The sequence below is a fragment of the Scomber japonicus genome, chromosome 10 (genome assembly GCF_027409825.1).
Source record: "Scomber japonicus isolate fScoJap1 chromosome 10, fScoJap1.pri, whole genome shotgun sequence".
In the NCBI taxonomy this organism is placed as follows: domain Eukaryota; kingdom Metazoa; phylum Chordata; class Actinopteri; order Scombriformes; family Scombridae; genus Scomber; species Scomber japonicus.
The window spans coordinates 24,734,828-24,749,538 of record NC_070587.1 but is presented as its reverse complement, the minus strand read 5'-3'; the positions used below and the strand labels follow the sequence as shown (position 1 = coordinate 24,749,538).

Here is a 14,711-nt window from a genome sequence, read left to right as displayed (position 1 = left end):
TCCTCGAGTCAGGGAAGGAAGGAAGGAAGGAAGGAAGGAAGGAAGGAAGGAAAGTAGGAAGGAAGGATGGAAGGGAGGAAGAAGGAAGGAAAGGAGGAAGTAAGGAAAGCTGGAAGGATGGATGGATGGATGGATGGATGGATGGATGGATGGATGGATGGGAGGAAGAAGGAATGAAGGATGGAAGGGAGGAAGAAAGAAGGAAAGGAGGAAGGAAGGATGGAAGGGAGGAAGAAAGAAGGAAAGGAGGAATGAAGGAAGGAAAGAAGGTAGCAGGAAGGAAGGGAGGAAAGGAAAGGAAAGGAAAGGAAGAAAAGAAGGATGGATGGATGGATGGAAGGGAGGAAGAAAGAAAGAAGGAAAGGAGGAATGGAGGAGGGAAGGAAGGAAGCGAGGAAAGGAAAGGAAGGGAGGAAGGACACAGGAAAGAAGGAAAGAAGGAAAGAAGGAACAGTCAAAATAGACAGGGTCAATTTGACCCGGGATGACGACACAAAGGTTAATAAACATAGCACTAGTCAGTCACCTGCTGACCAAGTTCTTTATCAATCAGTGGTCTAAAAAGCATCATTAGAGGTCTTGGCTCTTGACTGTGATAGGTTGCCTCTTACATCATCACCAGGGGCCCGGCTGCACACTTTGATTGTGGCTTAACATCTATTAAATGGTAGAATTCCACACGGACGTTCCAGGTTTATCAGTTACTCAAAGCTTTTTAATCCCTGACTGCTTTTTAGTAGACCTCTCTCACAGCCGTTTCTGGGTCAAGCGTGTGATAAAACACATTCTTCCTTCTTACAAATGGAAAGTTTGGAGTTTATAAGCAGTAAAATACACCTTGCTCAAATTAGAACATTCATAGGTTTTATTGCTACAGCTTCACTTAGTCTGGGATGAACGTTTATCGGAAACTTTAGATATTGTTTTGTGTTGTAAACATCTTGGACATCACTAGACATTGTTGCTTTTTTTCTGTGTTTCGCTCCATTCCACTCAGCTAATGGTTACCTAATGATTGTGTTTTTAACTCTTACATAATGTTTGGGTCAAATTTGACCTGTTGACAGCTGTAAAAACGCCCCAAATGTCTTACTCTGAGATTTGATGACTTTGAAAATGTGAAAAAATTAAAATACTTTAAAATGTTATACTTTTGTATAGATGTTACACATTTATGTCCATTGAGGCTGTTCTGGGTCAAATTTGACCCGTATCTATTGCCATGTCTTTTAGTTAATTAATAGTTACCATGCATGCCACATAATGGCAGGATTCAATTCCGTCAAGGGACCTTTGCTGCAAGCCATTCCCCCCCCCCCCCCCCCCCCCCCCCCTCTCTCTCTCTCTCTCTCTCTCTCTCTCTCTCTCTCCCTATTTCCTGTTGGCCTTTAAGCCATCTACTGTGAAATAAAGATAAAAATGCACCCCAAAAAATAAAGAATAGTTGATAGTTTTAATAATATAGTACTTTGTTTTTATGATGTAGCAGTGAAAGTGAAGACTGATGGCTCTGGTGGTTCTACAGTTTATTATTCACCATTGGTTTTGTGCAGTACCACCATAGTCCTCTAGTCCTCATACAGGTACAATGATATCAAACCTGTCAACTTCCACTTGACAAAGCTGCACACAGTCACAGTGTCTTCCTGTTGTTCACTAAGAGCATCGGTGCTGATGATGCAGTATTTGGGCAGTCATCTATGGTTGGGTTGTTAAACAGTGGGAGAAAAAGCAACAGTTATGCTAGTGTTGCTATGGCAACACAGCTTGTTCTGAGATAAGATATACAGTAAGTAGAGGGTTTTTTTCTTTTCTTTTGCTGACAGTTAATCTTATTTTTGAGCTTTTATTTTATTCTAATTGGATAACGCTGCTGTTGGGTGGAAACCTCCTATAATCATATTTAGTTTTGGACATACTAGGTTTCTGACAGTGACCATAATTATCAACATGAAGAGAATGGCCTAAGGCTTGTGTTGTATTTCTGTGGAGCCCAACAAAAAAAATGAAATAAACAATGGGGTCCCGTAATTTAGGGGTCCCTTTCTGCTCAAAGGCCCTGGGCACTTTCCCAGATTCGGCCATGCCAAACTCACAACTAAGTATCACGTAACATATACCACTATATATCATAAAGGCAGATTCAGACCCTGAAATCAGTTCTTTTTTTTGTTAGTGTTTTCTTTCCTTCATCTGACACAAATGTACTCGCCTCTTTTTCTCCACACAGTTAATTGAAGGCTGTTTACAAACAACACGATTTTTCTTAATTATGCAAATGAGCTTTTCAGGTTTTATACACATGTGCTTTCTTAAAATTGGCTTGGAATGTAAAATGCCTAATGAATGTGCAGCACAAATAAGATTTAATAAGTGTGATATGAGGCTTGACTGATTGCCTGCCAGCATCGCCGCGAGACACTAATGAATTGTTTCAGCCGTGATTATGAAAATCTGTAAATTGTCCCCTTTCATGGTCTTTTTTTTTAGTTTTTGGCAACCCAATGGAGCCGACTGTCTCATAAGCATTTCACAGACAAGCACACGGATGGAAAACACGTACGGGGAACTGTTCTTTGGCTATCTGACATTTAACGTAGAGAAAATAAGCTGATTTAAGCAAAGATGCTGTACTCGTGTCATTTCAAGGCTTCTTACAAACACTCACTTTATATTTCTAGACTCCTAACACCTCACTCTGATGTTGTTAAGTGTTTCAAGGTCCAGGCTTAAAACTAAGGGAGACCATGCTTTTATTGTTTTAGCTCCAGCGCTGTGGAACAAACTCCCCCTCAGCATCAGATCAGCTGAGTCAGCGCTTCATTTCAAAAAGCTGTACAGACATTTCAGCCATTTCTGTAATATTGTATAATTGCTGCTTTTTGTTGTTATATCTATTATTTCATGTTTCATATATTTATGCTTGTTTTTATTGTGTTTTTGTTAGTTGTGTTATTCTCTTAATATTGTATTATGTGAAGCGTCTTGTAACTTTCTGCACCTCAATAAACTCGGGCCTGAAATGCTCCAATACTGAGGTAAAGATCAGTGTCCATGTATCATATGATAAGTCCATATATAGACATGATGACGTTGATAATGATGTTATTGTATGATAAGTATATCATTATTGTGACAGGTCTAGTTAAATCAGCATATCATATTGTCTCATATCGATCGCTGGCTCCTGAACTGAATCGAAATTGTGTCATGGCAGACTTTGTGTTATTGGCAAACATCCAATCATTGTCCATTGAATTAATATAATATCTTATTGTGAAGAAACTTGTGATTTACACCCCTGATACTTTTATGTGAGTCTTGAATAATCCTGTTGGACATGTTTCATAAATCAGGGAGTTAAATATTTTAGTGCATAACTCACTGCTGGACCTTCACTTTGAGATATTTGTTTCACTCCTGTCTAATACAGTTAAAGATAATTAACACTAACAACCAAAGGCTGTTGAAAACTTGACTCGAGCATCGTTATGGCTCCAGTGAGAGCTTTTCCTTTAACTGTCAGCTTTTTTCCAGCTTTATAAAAATGCATCACTGTTAAAAAACATAATTTGAAGTTCAATCCCAAACAGCTGTCCTCTCTAATAAAGACTTTAATAATGATGTTGTGAGTCTGTCTGCCAGTTAGCTTCAATGCCCAAAAGCTACAGCTGCAGAGCACTGCATGTGTGTGTTTGTGTGTGTTACACATGTGTTTGTGATTTCCTTTTGTGTGTGTGAGAGTAAACAGACATCTGCAAACTCAACTCGCATCCTTTAATAGCAATGTGGAGAGAATGCAGAACCAAACAATATAAAATCTTACATTTGAGTTGTATTAATCTCCATTATTGTTTATTTCTATTGATAAAACATTATTGTATGCTACATTTCTAATAATAATAATAGCACAACCAGAAATACTGCACTGTATTCCTTTGCAGAAAATGCAGATTCACTGAGTACTTGTGCATTCATTCATTCAAATAAAGAGAGGAAAATGATGCAGACCACTGAAGACAGATTAAAGACTGTATTTGTGGATGAAAAATGCATGAGATGGGAGTCTCTTTGTAGTCTCATCGTCACTGAGAGAGAGTGAGAGAGAGAGAAAGAGAGAGAGAGGGAGTGTTGTGGCAGCTACACGAGTCTCTCTGTGAGGCTCCTCAGGCCACCAGAAAGAGAATATCTCAGCTGTCCAACAGACTTCTTTCACAGATAGAGTTTCACATCCTGCTTTATCCCAGGGGGGAAGTCTTAATTTGTTTAGAGAAGCCCTCAGAAATGCTGAGCTTATTAGAGCCTCGGAGGGATGGCAAGATAACAGCAGAGGGAAGATAAGAGGGTGAGGACGGTGCAAATGTAGACTGCAAACACTGCATCAAGGTGTTTGCATTCTCTAGAGGTGTGTGAGTGTGAGAGTGAGTATGTGTAATACCTGTGTCCCATTTACATACTTAATACTCATTCTATGCAGGTCTTGTGTATGTGTTGGAAGTTTGGCAAATAAAGTGTGTTCAAAGAAGTCAGAATGCATACTTACACCAAAAGTTTTTTAGATTGGTGTTCATCCCTCCAGTAGAGTTCACAGACTGTAGAATCAATGCTAAGGCTCATTGAAGCTGTTCTCGTGGCACAAGGTGGCCCAACATCTTACAAAGACGAAGACAAAGATGTTGTTTTTTTTTTAAACAATGACTTTTTTGTGTGCCTATCTAACAAAGGCACACAGAAAATTGAATATTCTGACGTTAGCATCTTAACATCAGTGAGAAGTGACATAAATGGGTCCAACTCAATGCTAAAATTAGGCTACAGTCGCTAACATTAGCCAAGTGACATGTCGCTAACATTAGCTTGTTTTTGTCACTGAAGTTACGGTACAGTTAGCGTTTTTGTCCTTAGCAAGGAAGTCCTCTTCTCCTTTTAATAATCATTTAGCCTTTTTATTTATTTCACGAATGTAGCCAAATAATAATAATACAATAAAAAAAAGATATTTGGCTCAGTTTTGAAATTAGCTTTTACCCGACAAATATTACAGTAAGTAAGTAACAGAGTCTTTCTTTTAAATTAATTAGCAATAAGATGTACACTAGCTTGATTCAGTACACTTTAAACTGAGTGTGGTTTTGCTGCTAAAGTGTACTTGGTCTGGTGTCTAGCTTATGGCAGGTAATGTTAGTTAACGATAGCAACTTTTACATCGCTGTTTAAAGGGCATCACGAACACATCACTCTTTACTTGTGCTACTACTGTTTTCGCATTTAATAATATCCTTACTTGTCTCTTGTAGCCACAGTGAAAAACTGAGCTTGACCAAATCTTGTAAAATAAAATGTTTCAGGTAAAAATGGCAGCAAAAGGCAGTGATGTACTTCACTCATAATGAGTCTACGCTCAGTTCTGATTAGGTTGCAGACCTAATCTCCCTCAAAGTGAAGTCTGCACTTAGACTCTGGCCAATGAGACATCTCATTAAAGATTTCCAAAGAAATATAGTAGATCTTTTGCTGGCGCCACAAAGTCCCAGTTTGAGTAATGTCCATTAGACACATTCTGCATCTATTTTAGCACAAGACAAAAAAAGGACATTTATATATACCACTGTAAGTGCCAAAAATAGTAAAGGGCTTTATCAGGCCTTGTTTTTTTTGGTATCAGTCAAATTATATCTGAAGCACCAACTATTCAGAACTGTCAAGTACTAAAAGTTGGTGCTTAACATCTAAGAGTCTTGTTTGCTTAGTTTTTCATCAGATAGTTCCAAATTTATAGTAAGATTTTGCCAATCTCAGACTATATTTTGGACAAGGTTCTTGTATGGCTGCTCGTATTAAGACAACGTTTCATTTTTCATGGCTTGCTTGTTTATATCCCTAAATCAGCTTCCAAGAAAGTGTTGTATTGGCTCTGAAACTCGTATCCACTCTAGTATCACATGTCAAATGATACTCAGTCATAATGATGATCAGCATCTGTGCACAGTTAGTATGTAGAACACAGTAGAACTACATCAGTGGATTCCTGACACCTGATAGTTTCTGAGCCAGCCTCCCAATAAACTGGAGTTTCAGAGTGAAAAGTGTCTTCAAGTTCTGAGCTGATAATTAAATGCAAAAGTTGTCTTTACAAAGAGACTGTGAAATCCTCTCTTCCTCCTCCTCACTGACACTACACCTTCCCCCGATGATGCAGCCGGGAGCCTCCGGTTTTAATATCACTTGTAGACGTGTAATGTCTCCTGTGAAATCCTCGGAGACTTTTACTTTTCTGGGTTACGGAATTCATCATTTTAATATTATCTTTCATATCTCTTTCTTCCTCTTTTTTTTCCTCAGCCTACAAGCCCCAAGTTTGGAAAGGCTGATTCCTATGAAAAGCTGGAGAAACTGGGAGAGGGTTCATATGCCACAGTTTACAAAGGCAAAAGCAAGTAAGTAGTGTGTGCATGTCAAATCACTGTCTAATCCACTCACTCCTCTATAGTTCATAAGGGCCACTCATGCACGCAGCCAATATTACATTTAATTATACAGAAGCAGTACAGGAGCTGAATACATTAATTTCACCAAATAGCAATAACAGTTACAGATTATGTTATTATATAAATCCATTTTTCACTTATTTGTATGGCTGCAAATCCGACACATGCAATGTCATTTCTTTTATTTTAATCACTACAAGATAGATGTTTTTATTAACTGATTCAATAGTTATGTTCTACTTTTATGGTTTGGTGCTTTCTTCCCTGTTTTTTTGCTAATTAAATTCTAGAAAATGAAAGTCCACACAGTGTAAATGTATGAAACTCTACAAATTCTAATCTTCTCAGTAATGATGTTCGGTTTTTTGCGTCGCTTCTTACTACAACAGCTTTGATTGGTGAGCTTCATTCAGTTGTAATCCTGTGGCCTTGTACCCGGGTCTCACTCCGCTGCTGCTAAATTACATTTCATTGACTTAACAATCCTCGCTGTTCTCCGGCTTCACTGATTTTAATAGATTCCGTTTTTTTCATGTCCTGACCAAAAAAAAGAAAAAGAAAAAAAGTCATCAGATTACCATACTTTTGGTTGTCCTTTTGCTTTGTTTCCAGGGTGAATGGGAAACTGGTCGCTCTGAAGGTGATTCGCTTACAGGAGGAAGAAGGAACACCTTTCACAGCTATAAGAGAAGGTAAGAGTTTCATGGGATGGACAGGACTCAAAGTACAGATACTGTTCCTACATTGGTGGGAAAACAAGTGAGCTAACTGGAGTAAAGATCTGCTTCGTAGATCATTTCCAAATCAGTTAGTTGGGGGAGGCTGTGGTCCATGAGGTAGTCCACTAATCAGAAGATCGGTGGTTGGATTCTCGACTCCTCCAGTCCATATCAATGTGTCCTTGGCGAGATACTGCACTCCAATAAATGTGAATTGTAGTGTAAAAGTGCTTTGGTGGTTGAAAGATTTGAAAACACCAAAAAGTACAGTCCACGGTCTACTTGGTAAGGTCCTAACCCTAACCCTAACCCTAATTGGATGGAAAACCTCCCAATGTCAGTATGTTTCTTTCAAAATTGCATTTATGTTCAGATGGATATTTTTCAGTTTTCTTTGTCCAATCTCTGGAAAATCAACTATTACCACCACTGAGGCGTCTTTGAGACGTAACCCCCTTCAGGCCCCTTAAGGCACCATCAGAGCTGCTTGTTAGATGGTCCCCACTACACCTTTCGGATTTTTTATTAGGGAGGTCTGCGTCAGACAATTCTTTTAACTTTCCGAAACCGTCAATCCGATGTTCACACCCACTTTACACAGACGTATACGAAGTGTTCAGAAGTGCGAAAGTATCAGGGTTTGGATTTCTCAAGCTCTTTTTTTCTTTACACAGCCATTACTGTCACTTTTTGTGTGAATAACAGAGTGCAACTCTATGTATGCCTTCCAGGAGACTCTATGACGCTCAGTTTTACACCCTGTCTTTGAGTCTAGTCATTTGGAACGACTGTAAACACCTCTTGATTTCCGATGCGGTCGGACAACACGTCAAAAAAAGCTAGTTCTTTTCCAGCATAACCCGACTTTTAACCTTTCACTTCTTTGGCTGTTCTTTCATACAAGCTGCAGCTGTCACATCACTTGTCGCTGCTGTTCAGTCTGTGCAAAGTGCTCTTGTGACACCGGACATGTTCTCAGTCCGCATGCCTGTCTGTGCTGGTGTTCTCACGGACATGTCACCAGTCAGAACTGTTCCAGGTCAAAGTCTGTTTTTAGCCAAGTTCCGTACAGTGCAAAGAATTCAGAAGTGTTCTCGCTCTGCTCATTTTATCGACCCCTTCTGACAGCCAGCAGCGATGGTAGAGGAGCTCAAACATGAAGTTATTACAGTTTTCATGCCATTAGTTTGTTCTACCACCAAATTCACTTTGATATTTTTCTTCAGGTGAGAAATTAATGTTTAAATTACTTTAAAAAATAATACATATCTAAAAATGTGCTGCATCATTTTTGCATTGCAGGCACTTCTACCTCATTATATACAGTATATACACAATTCAATAAAAATGATGAAATATCCCTTCTGTTGTCCTCGGGACAAGGCATTAACTCAAAAATGAGGTATAGTTGAGGCCTATTGACTAAAATATGTGTAAAATCTGTAGTAATAAGTAGGAATGAAGCTGGCTAGAATGTCTAACACAGAATTTAGTGATAATTTCTACTTTATGCTTTACAGTCAAACCAAACCGGGTCAAAAGGACAAAAGCTGCATGGTGGACATTAGGGATATATATATAAATGAACACAATAAGAAGCAGTGTATAGATTAGTTTTGGTTGTATTGTAAGTTCACATTATAGAAGGATAAGGAACAATATTTGTCATGTGTACAGATATGAAGTTTAATTCAGATGGAGATGTTAGAAAACTGTTAATTTTGTACTTATTCAGTACTTTAGTCAATGTACTCTCCAACACTGCTTGAAATTGCTGCATTAGAATCAATAAAATGACACCAATTGTTGAAAATGATGTTATAATGCAAACAGTTTGAAATGATTTTACTGCTTTGGATGATATTTTTCAGTTATTTAGTATAACAACACTAACAATGACCCAATACGATGGACATTTGTGCAGTAATATATCTAATACATTGTCAATTACTGACCTCCAAAATGCTTTGGGAGAAAAAAAACATAGTGTCCACAGTGAACCAAAGTGATACAGAGCTTGTATTTGTGCTGTTATGTATGTGTAAGAGCAGCACAGAACATGCCCTGGCTTGGTCTCTCCTGTCACTTGTGATAAAGCTCTTTACTTTCCTGGCTGGACTTAAAGAAGAAGCACTCACCTCCACAGGCACAACTGCCATTTGAATACAGATGAGAAAATGATTCTGCCTGTTTGATCTGATCCAGGCCTGACGAAGTGAGAACCATCCAGGAATACACACACACACACACACACACACACACACACACACACACACACACACACACACACACACACACACACACACACACACACACACACACACACACACACACTTAAAACTCTCCCTGTGAGTGAATCAGAAAAGCACTTTGAAATTGAACTAATTCAGCAATTACTGAGCAGGAAGCTCCCAGCGCAGATATGTGAGCAGCATTACAGACTACTGGTGAATAAAGTGATACATCCAAAGCAGAGGAGAGCTGAGTGTGTGTGTGTGTATGTGTCCATTCTGATTAAAACTCAACACACTGATGCCCATTACTAGAGTTGGAATGGGTGTATGTACAGTATGTGTGTGAGGGAGGGGTTTTGACAGCATCTTTGAGGTATCTGACTGTAGTGCTAACCTCCTGCTTACTGAGAGGAGTCCTGCCTTTGATCTGCTCATCTCATTTTCTTTAACAACCTTTAGATACTCATACAGGATGAATGTATTCATGAGTTTCCATCACTCTGTCTGTCAAAGTGCCCTCATGCCCTTGGAAAGAACTTTGCGTTTTGCTAAATGAATCAGATTGGCAAGCGTTCCCGAAAATCCCATTTATGTCTCATAATAAAGACCGCACTTATTATTATTATTATGATGCCCGCTCTCACATTCTGTCCTAATGAAACTATTCCCCCTCCTCCTCTAATGCTTCAGCGTAACTGCACCGGTTTGTCTGTCAGCTGTGTTTGTCTGCATGTTTGCTGCAGTAATTGCTGGAGGATGCTTCACAGTCGCTGAGGCTTAAAATAAAAATCGCACCTCTGAAAACGACATGAAAGTTGTTTATTTCAGTCTCAGTTGGTGGCTTCAGAGTCCTAAATATTCCCACTAAGAGATGATTGGACACACATCCAACAAATATCCCACAGATATTTAAAAAAAAAAAATGTTGATTGATGAAGTCAAATGACATTCCAAAATATTTAATAAGCCTTGAGAACAGTTTCCACCCATCTATTACTGATAATAATAGATTTATATTTTTTAAAAACTTGTAGCTGGAATCATTAAATGAATAATATTTTTTTATTACTTTCAAACTCCATTTTAATACTTTTATGGCTGCTATTGTTTAATCAGTGTTCTGTCATAAAGAAGGTTGTTAACTGAAACACTGATCGTCCAGTTATGAGTTTCATTCTTCATATGTGAGCCAGCACCTCACTAGAATACTACAATACTGCATCTTCATTGGTTTTTTAAATTGTTTAATGTATTTAATCTATGTATTTACTCTGCTTTACTACAGTGGTGTTTAGTTGAATCTTCAACCTTATCTGATTATATTTAAATTCTAAACTAGATAAAGAAAAGACACTGATAGCTGTACCAACCTGCAGTACATTGAGTGGGGACAGCCTGTAATACTTTACATTAACACCATATTCATTACATTTTTGTTTAATATTGCTCTCTGACTGATATGAAACAACCAGCATTGTTTAGTTTCCAGACTCTGAAATCTTGTTAGTGAGTGCCAAGAGAGCTTTTAGACAATTCTTGAGTTTCCTAGTTGAAAGTACTTCCTGGATGTTGATGTGAATGCTATTTACAAGAAACTCATTATCACAGTAATCCTGATGACGGTAATGCAGTATGAGCAAATCACTTGACGCACACACACAGTATTTATTGGCTTTTGTTTTCTAACACTCCTACCTGCCTCTGCCTTACTTTCAAAGTAAAGCAGTAATGAGTATTTTTGGTGTGGTTACTGATCATTAAAGTAACAAGGCTTTGGATATTTTCTTTCCAAAGCTGTTTTCATCCTCTTGCCATTGCTCATGTGGCATGGTGATGTTGTTTATTTGGTACAGCACTCTGCTCCAGACTGAAATATTTCAACAACTTTTTGATGAACGATCATACGACTTTGTACAAACATTCATGAATCCTTTGTGATGGAGTCTAATGTCTTTGGGGATCCTCTGACTTTTGAGGTTGACATTTATAGTTAAAAGTGAAATGTCTCAACAGCTATTGTGCAATTATTGTACCACACATACAATGTATGTTTACCTCGAGATGAAAAGCAGTAACTTTGGTGCTCTTCTGATTTCCGGCTGGAATGCAACAGCATCTGTCAAATACCATGACTGACTGAGTGATGAAGTTACATCACTGGTCAAACAAAGGCAGTAGAAGCTAAGCATCCCAGAATACATTTAACACCAACCGGCAGCAATGGCAGAGATAAAGCATGTCACTTTATTAAGTTTTAATATTTTTTCAGGTGAGATGAACCATTTAAATTTCCAGTATGGAGTGAATTTGTTAGAATAACTATTTGGAAATGTGCTCCATTTTCAGACATGTGAAGACATGCTGAATGGGTGCTATAATAAATAAAGTCAAACCCAGTCATAATTTTCGTTACAGGTGTCCAACTTAAGATCAAGTAGTGTACAGCTCTATTGAATGTCAAATTAAAGTTAAGTTTAATAAGCAGCCAAATCACAACTCTCAATTTCCTCTTTCTTAGTAATTGAAAAAAAGGCTATATTTGTACAAAGCTGTCATTTTTTCTCCACCTAGCTTTTAGAGGTGTAGAATCTTCCCACACTAAAACGAACCCCTGCAAATTCTCTGCACCTTAAGACCGTAAACCTCTGCTGACTTCACAATCCTCCACATTTATCATACATCCCTTCTATTATTCGCGCGATCCCTCCCAGCTGTCTGTAACGGTGTGACTCAGATTGAAGCGAATCACATGTGAAAGGCTTTGGCAAGTCTGTACCAGAATGTGCTGATCACACCCGACCTCCTCTGTAAGACCCAGTAAGCTTCGCCAGTGAAGTGTTGGGGAGATTTGATCATCATCATCTCACTGCTCTCTCTGCTAACAATGTCCATTACATCACAAATGTGTTGACAAATTAGTGTGAGAACTCGCAGTAGTAAATCCACTGTTTTCTGTTTTAATCTTGTCTTAATCCTCTGTATGTAGTGAGGCTTGTAGAAGGCATGTGTTGTATTATAATGATGCAGCTAATGAAGCCATACATCATAGCAATTCCTCTGGTATCTCAACATGCTACGTGCTAATGCTCCTGTCTCCGTCTCTCCGCAGCATCTCTCCTGAAAGGCCTGAAGCACTCCAACATCGTGCTCCTGCATGACATCATCCACACCAAGGAAACCCTGACTCTGGTCTTTGAATATGTGGTGAGTCCACACACACACACACTGCGCCGCGCTGACATCATCCGTTTGGACCTTTTTTTGTGAAGTCTGAAATTAGGTTGAGGATCTGTTTTTAGCGTTTGTCCAAATGGAAGAGAAACCGCAGTTTTATAAGGGGGAACAGAGGTCAGCGCTCGTTTAGTTTTGACTGATTTGACCTGGGCGTCTGTTCACTGGTCGAGCTTCAGGTTTTAACACTCTGCCCACAGAAACATGAGCTGTGGATATTTTGATTGGCATACTCTTGTTTATGGGGCACTGTAAGAATGTTAATGCAGGCTGGGCTTTTTCCACTCTTTGCTTGGTGCCATAGGACGGCAGCCAGAACCACCAGAGGCCGGTCTGTCTGTGCCCAGAAATGAAGGCCAGGCGGCCATTTTATTGCAAGGTCACCGTTTTAGTACATTTCCACATCTGTCCTGTCACATATTGTAGACACAAATGACTGCAAAGGATTTTCTGTTGATATCCGTATTTATGACCTTTTAGAAAGCTTCAGACTCAATTTAGAATGTTGCAGACATCAGTTGGTATGATATGAAAGACCTTTGAATAGACAGGACCTGTGCTAGATATATTTGAATTCATTTGCATTGGATATTTGATGCATATTTCAAACCTAATCTAAACTATAAAATGTATTTTATTAAATTTAAGGGAACTGTATTGATTTTTATATAATGTAGGTAATATAGGATTAGGTCCCTTAAGGTAAGGGTTAGTATCTAGTTCCTATTTGGAAAAATACCTGTATTTACTAAGCTATATATAATATTCATACTAGGTACCAAAATTGGAAGTACCAGGTATTTCCAAATGGTGCTTTCACACTTAAGTTCAGTTGAATCAGACTCAATTTTGGTTCTCCCATGGTGCGATTCATTTGGGCAGAGCAGTCACACTCAGGTGTAGACCAAATTAACCGAGACCTCGTTGAAGAGGTGGTCTTAGTCCGGTTACAAGCAAACTCTGGTACAGTTCGTTTGTGGTATGACCATGATCCAACTGAGACTGTGATGTGTTTAAGCCTTTCTTCTCTTTAGCCAACTGAAGGCTTCTGTATATAACATGAAGCAGCACATTGTAATCTCTAGACATTACCTTGAAGTTCAAATGTACCATTCTATTGGCATATTTAGGCTTGATATATGACCCAAACCACTTGTCTGGATTATCCATACATCACATCCCATGGCACCAGCCAATCAGTCACCAGTGTGAGAAAAATGAAAAAAAATCAATAGTTTTCATGATCAGAAACAGTAGATACACCATTTATAAAGCGCTTGATTTAGCTTTTATGTATCTATTCTTGAGATTATGAATAATAAGAACAAGTAAACCATTGAAACGTAGCAGCTGTGCATTCTCAGATCCACAGAGGCATGGAGAGAGACTCTGTTTATTACAGTAGTATACTTTAATCCTAACCCTAACCCTAACCCCAACCCTAACCCACTGACAGAAAACTTATTCAAAGACCATTCTATTCATCCACCCTCCTCTGTGGAACAAGTACACCTTCGTATCCTTGATCTCTACGGTTCATACAGTTTAATTTACAAAGGTGATGAGGAAAATAAAGTCCTGTATAAATGTTATATTTTATCTGCAGTTTCTATAAAAACACAGCACTCTCTGCTCACCTCCACCATGTGATTTGACCAGCGATCAGAGTGACAGCTTCCATGCGGCTTTGTTGACACATTTTGATTAACTTGAAATGTTGCTGTGTGAAACCAAACCCAACCAAAGGGAAAATACACAAGTCATCCACTGATTCGGACCAAGGCAAACAGGTGTGAAAACGCCCTCGGGGTGCTTACAGTGCAAATCACTCTGTCTGCGGCCAAATTGGGTTGTAAACCCTCCAACATCATTACCACGCGGTTGTTGACTTATTTGCTCACTTTCCAATCAGTGAAAGTGCTGTTGTGTGAGCCCTGTCCATCTCACAGGCCCACACAAGAACACAGAAGGCAGAAAGTCCCAATAGTATTGTGTTTTATTCACAATTTAATATTAATTTTCTCAATCTAATTGATTAT

At 38.8% G+C, this 14,711-nt stretch overlaps 1 protein-coding gene across 1 annotated transcript in view; it reads left to right on the top strand.

The window, feature by feature from the left end:
• cdk14 (cyclin-dependent kinase 14) overlaps nucleotides 1–14,711 on the top strand; it is a 157,027-nt gene that overhangs the window by 64,212 nt on the left and 78,104 nt on the right. The window contains exons 4-6 of the mRNA XM_053326790.1: nucleotides 6,343–6,437; nucleotides 7,101–7,180; nucleotides 12,551–12,645. Of these exons, the coding sequence (XP_053182765.1) occupies nucleotides 6,343–6,437; nucleotides 7,101–7,180; nucleotides 12,551–12,645 (270 nt within the window). The remainder of the gene's footprint in view (nucleotides 1–6,342; nucleotides 6,438–7,100; nucleotides 7,181–12,550; nucleotides 12,646–14,711) is intronic.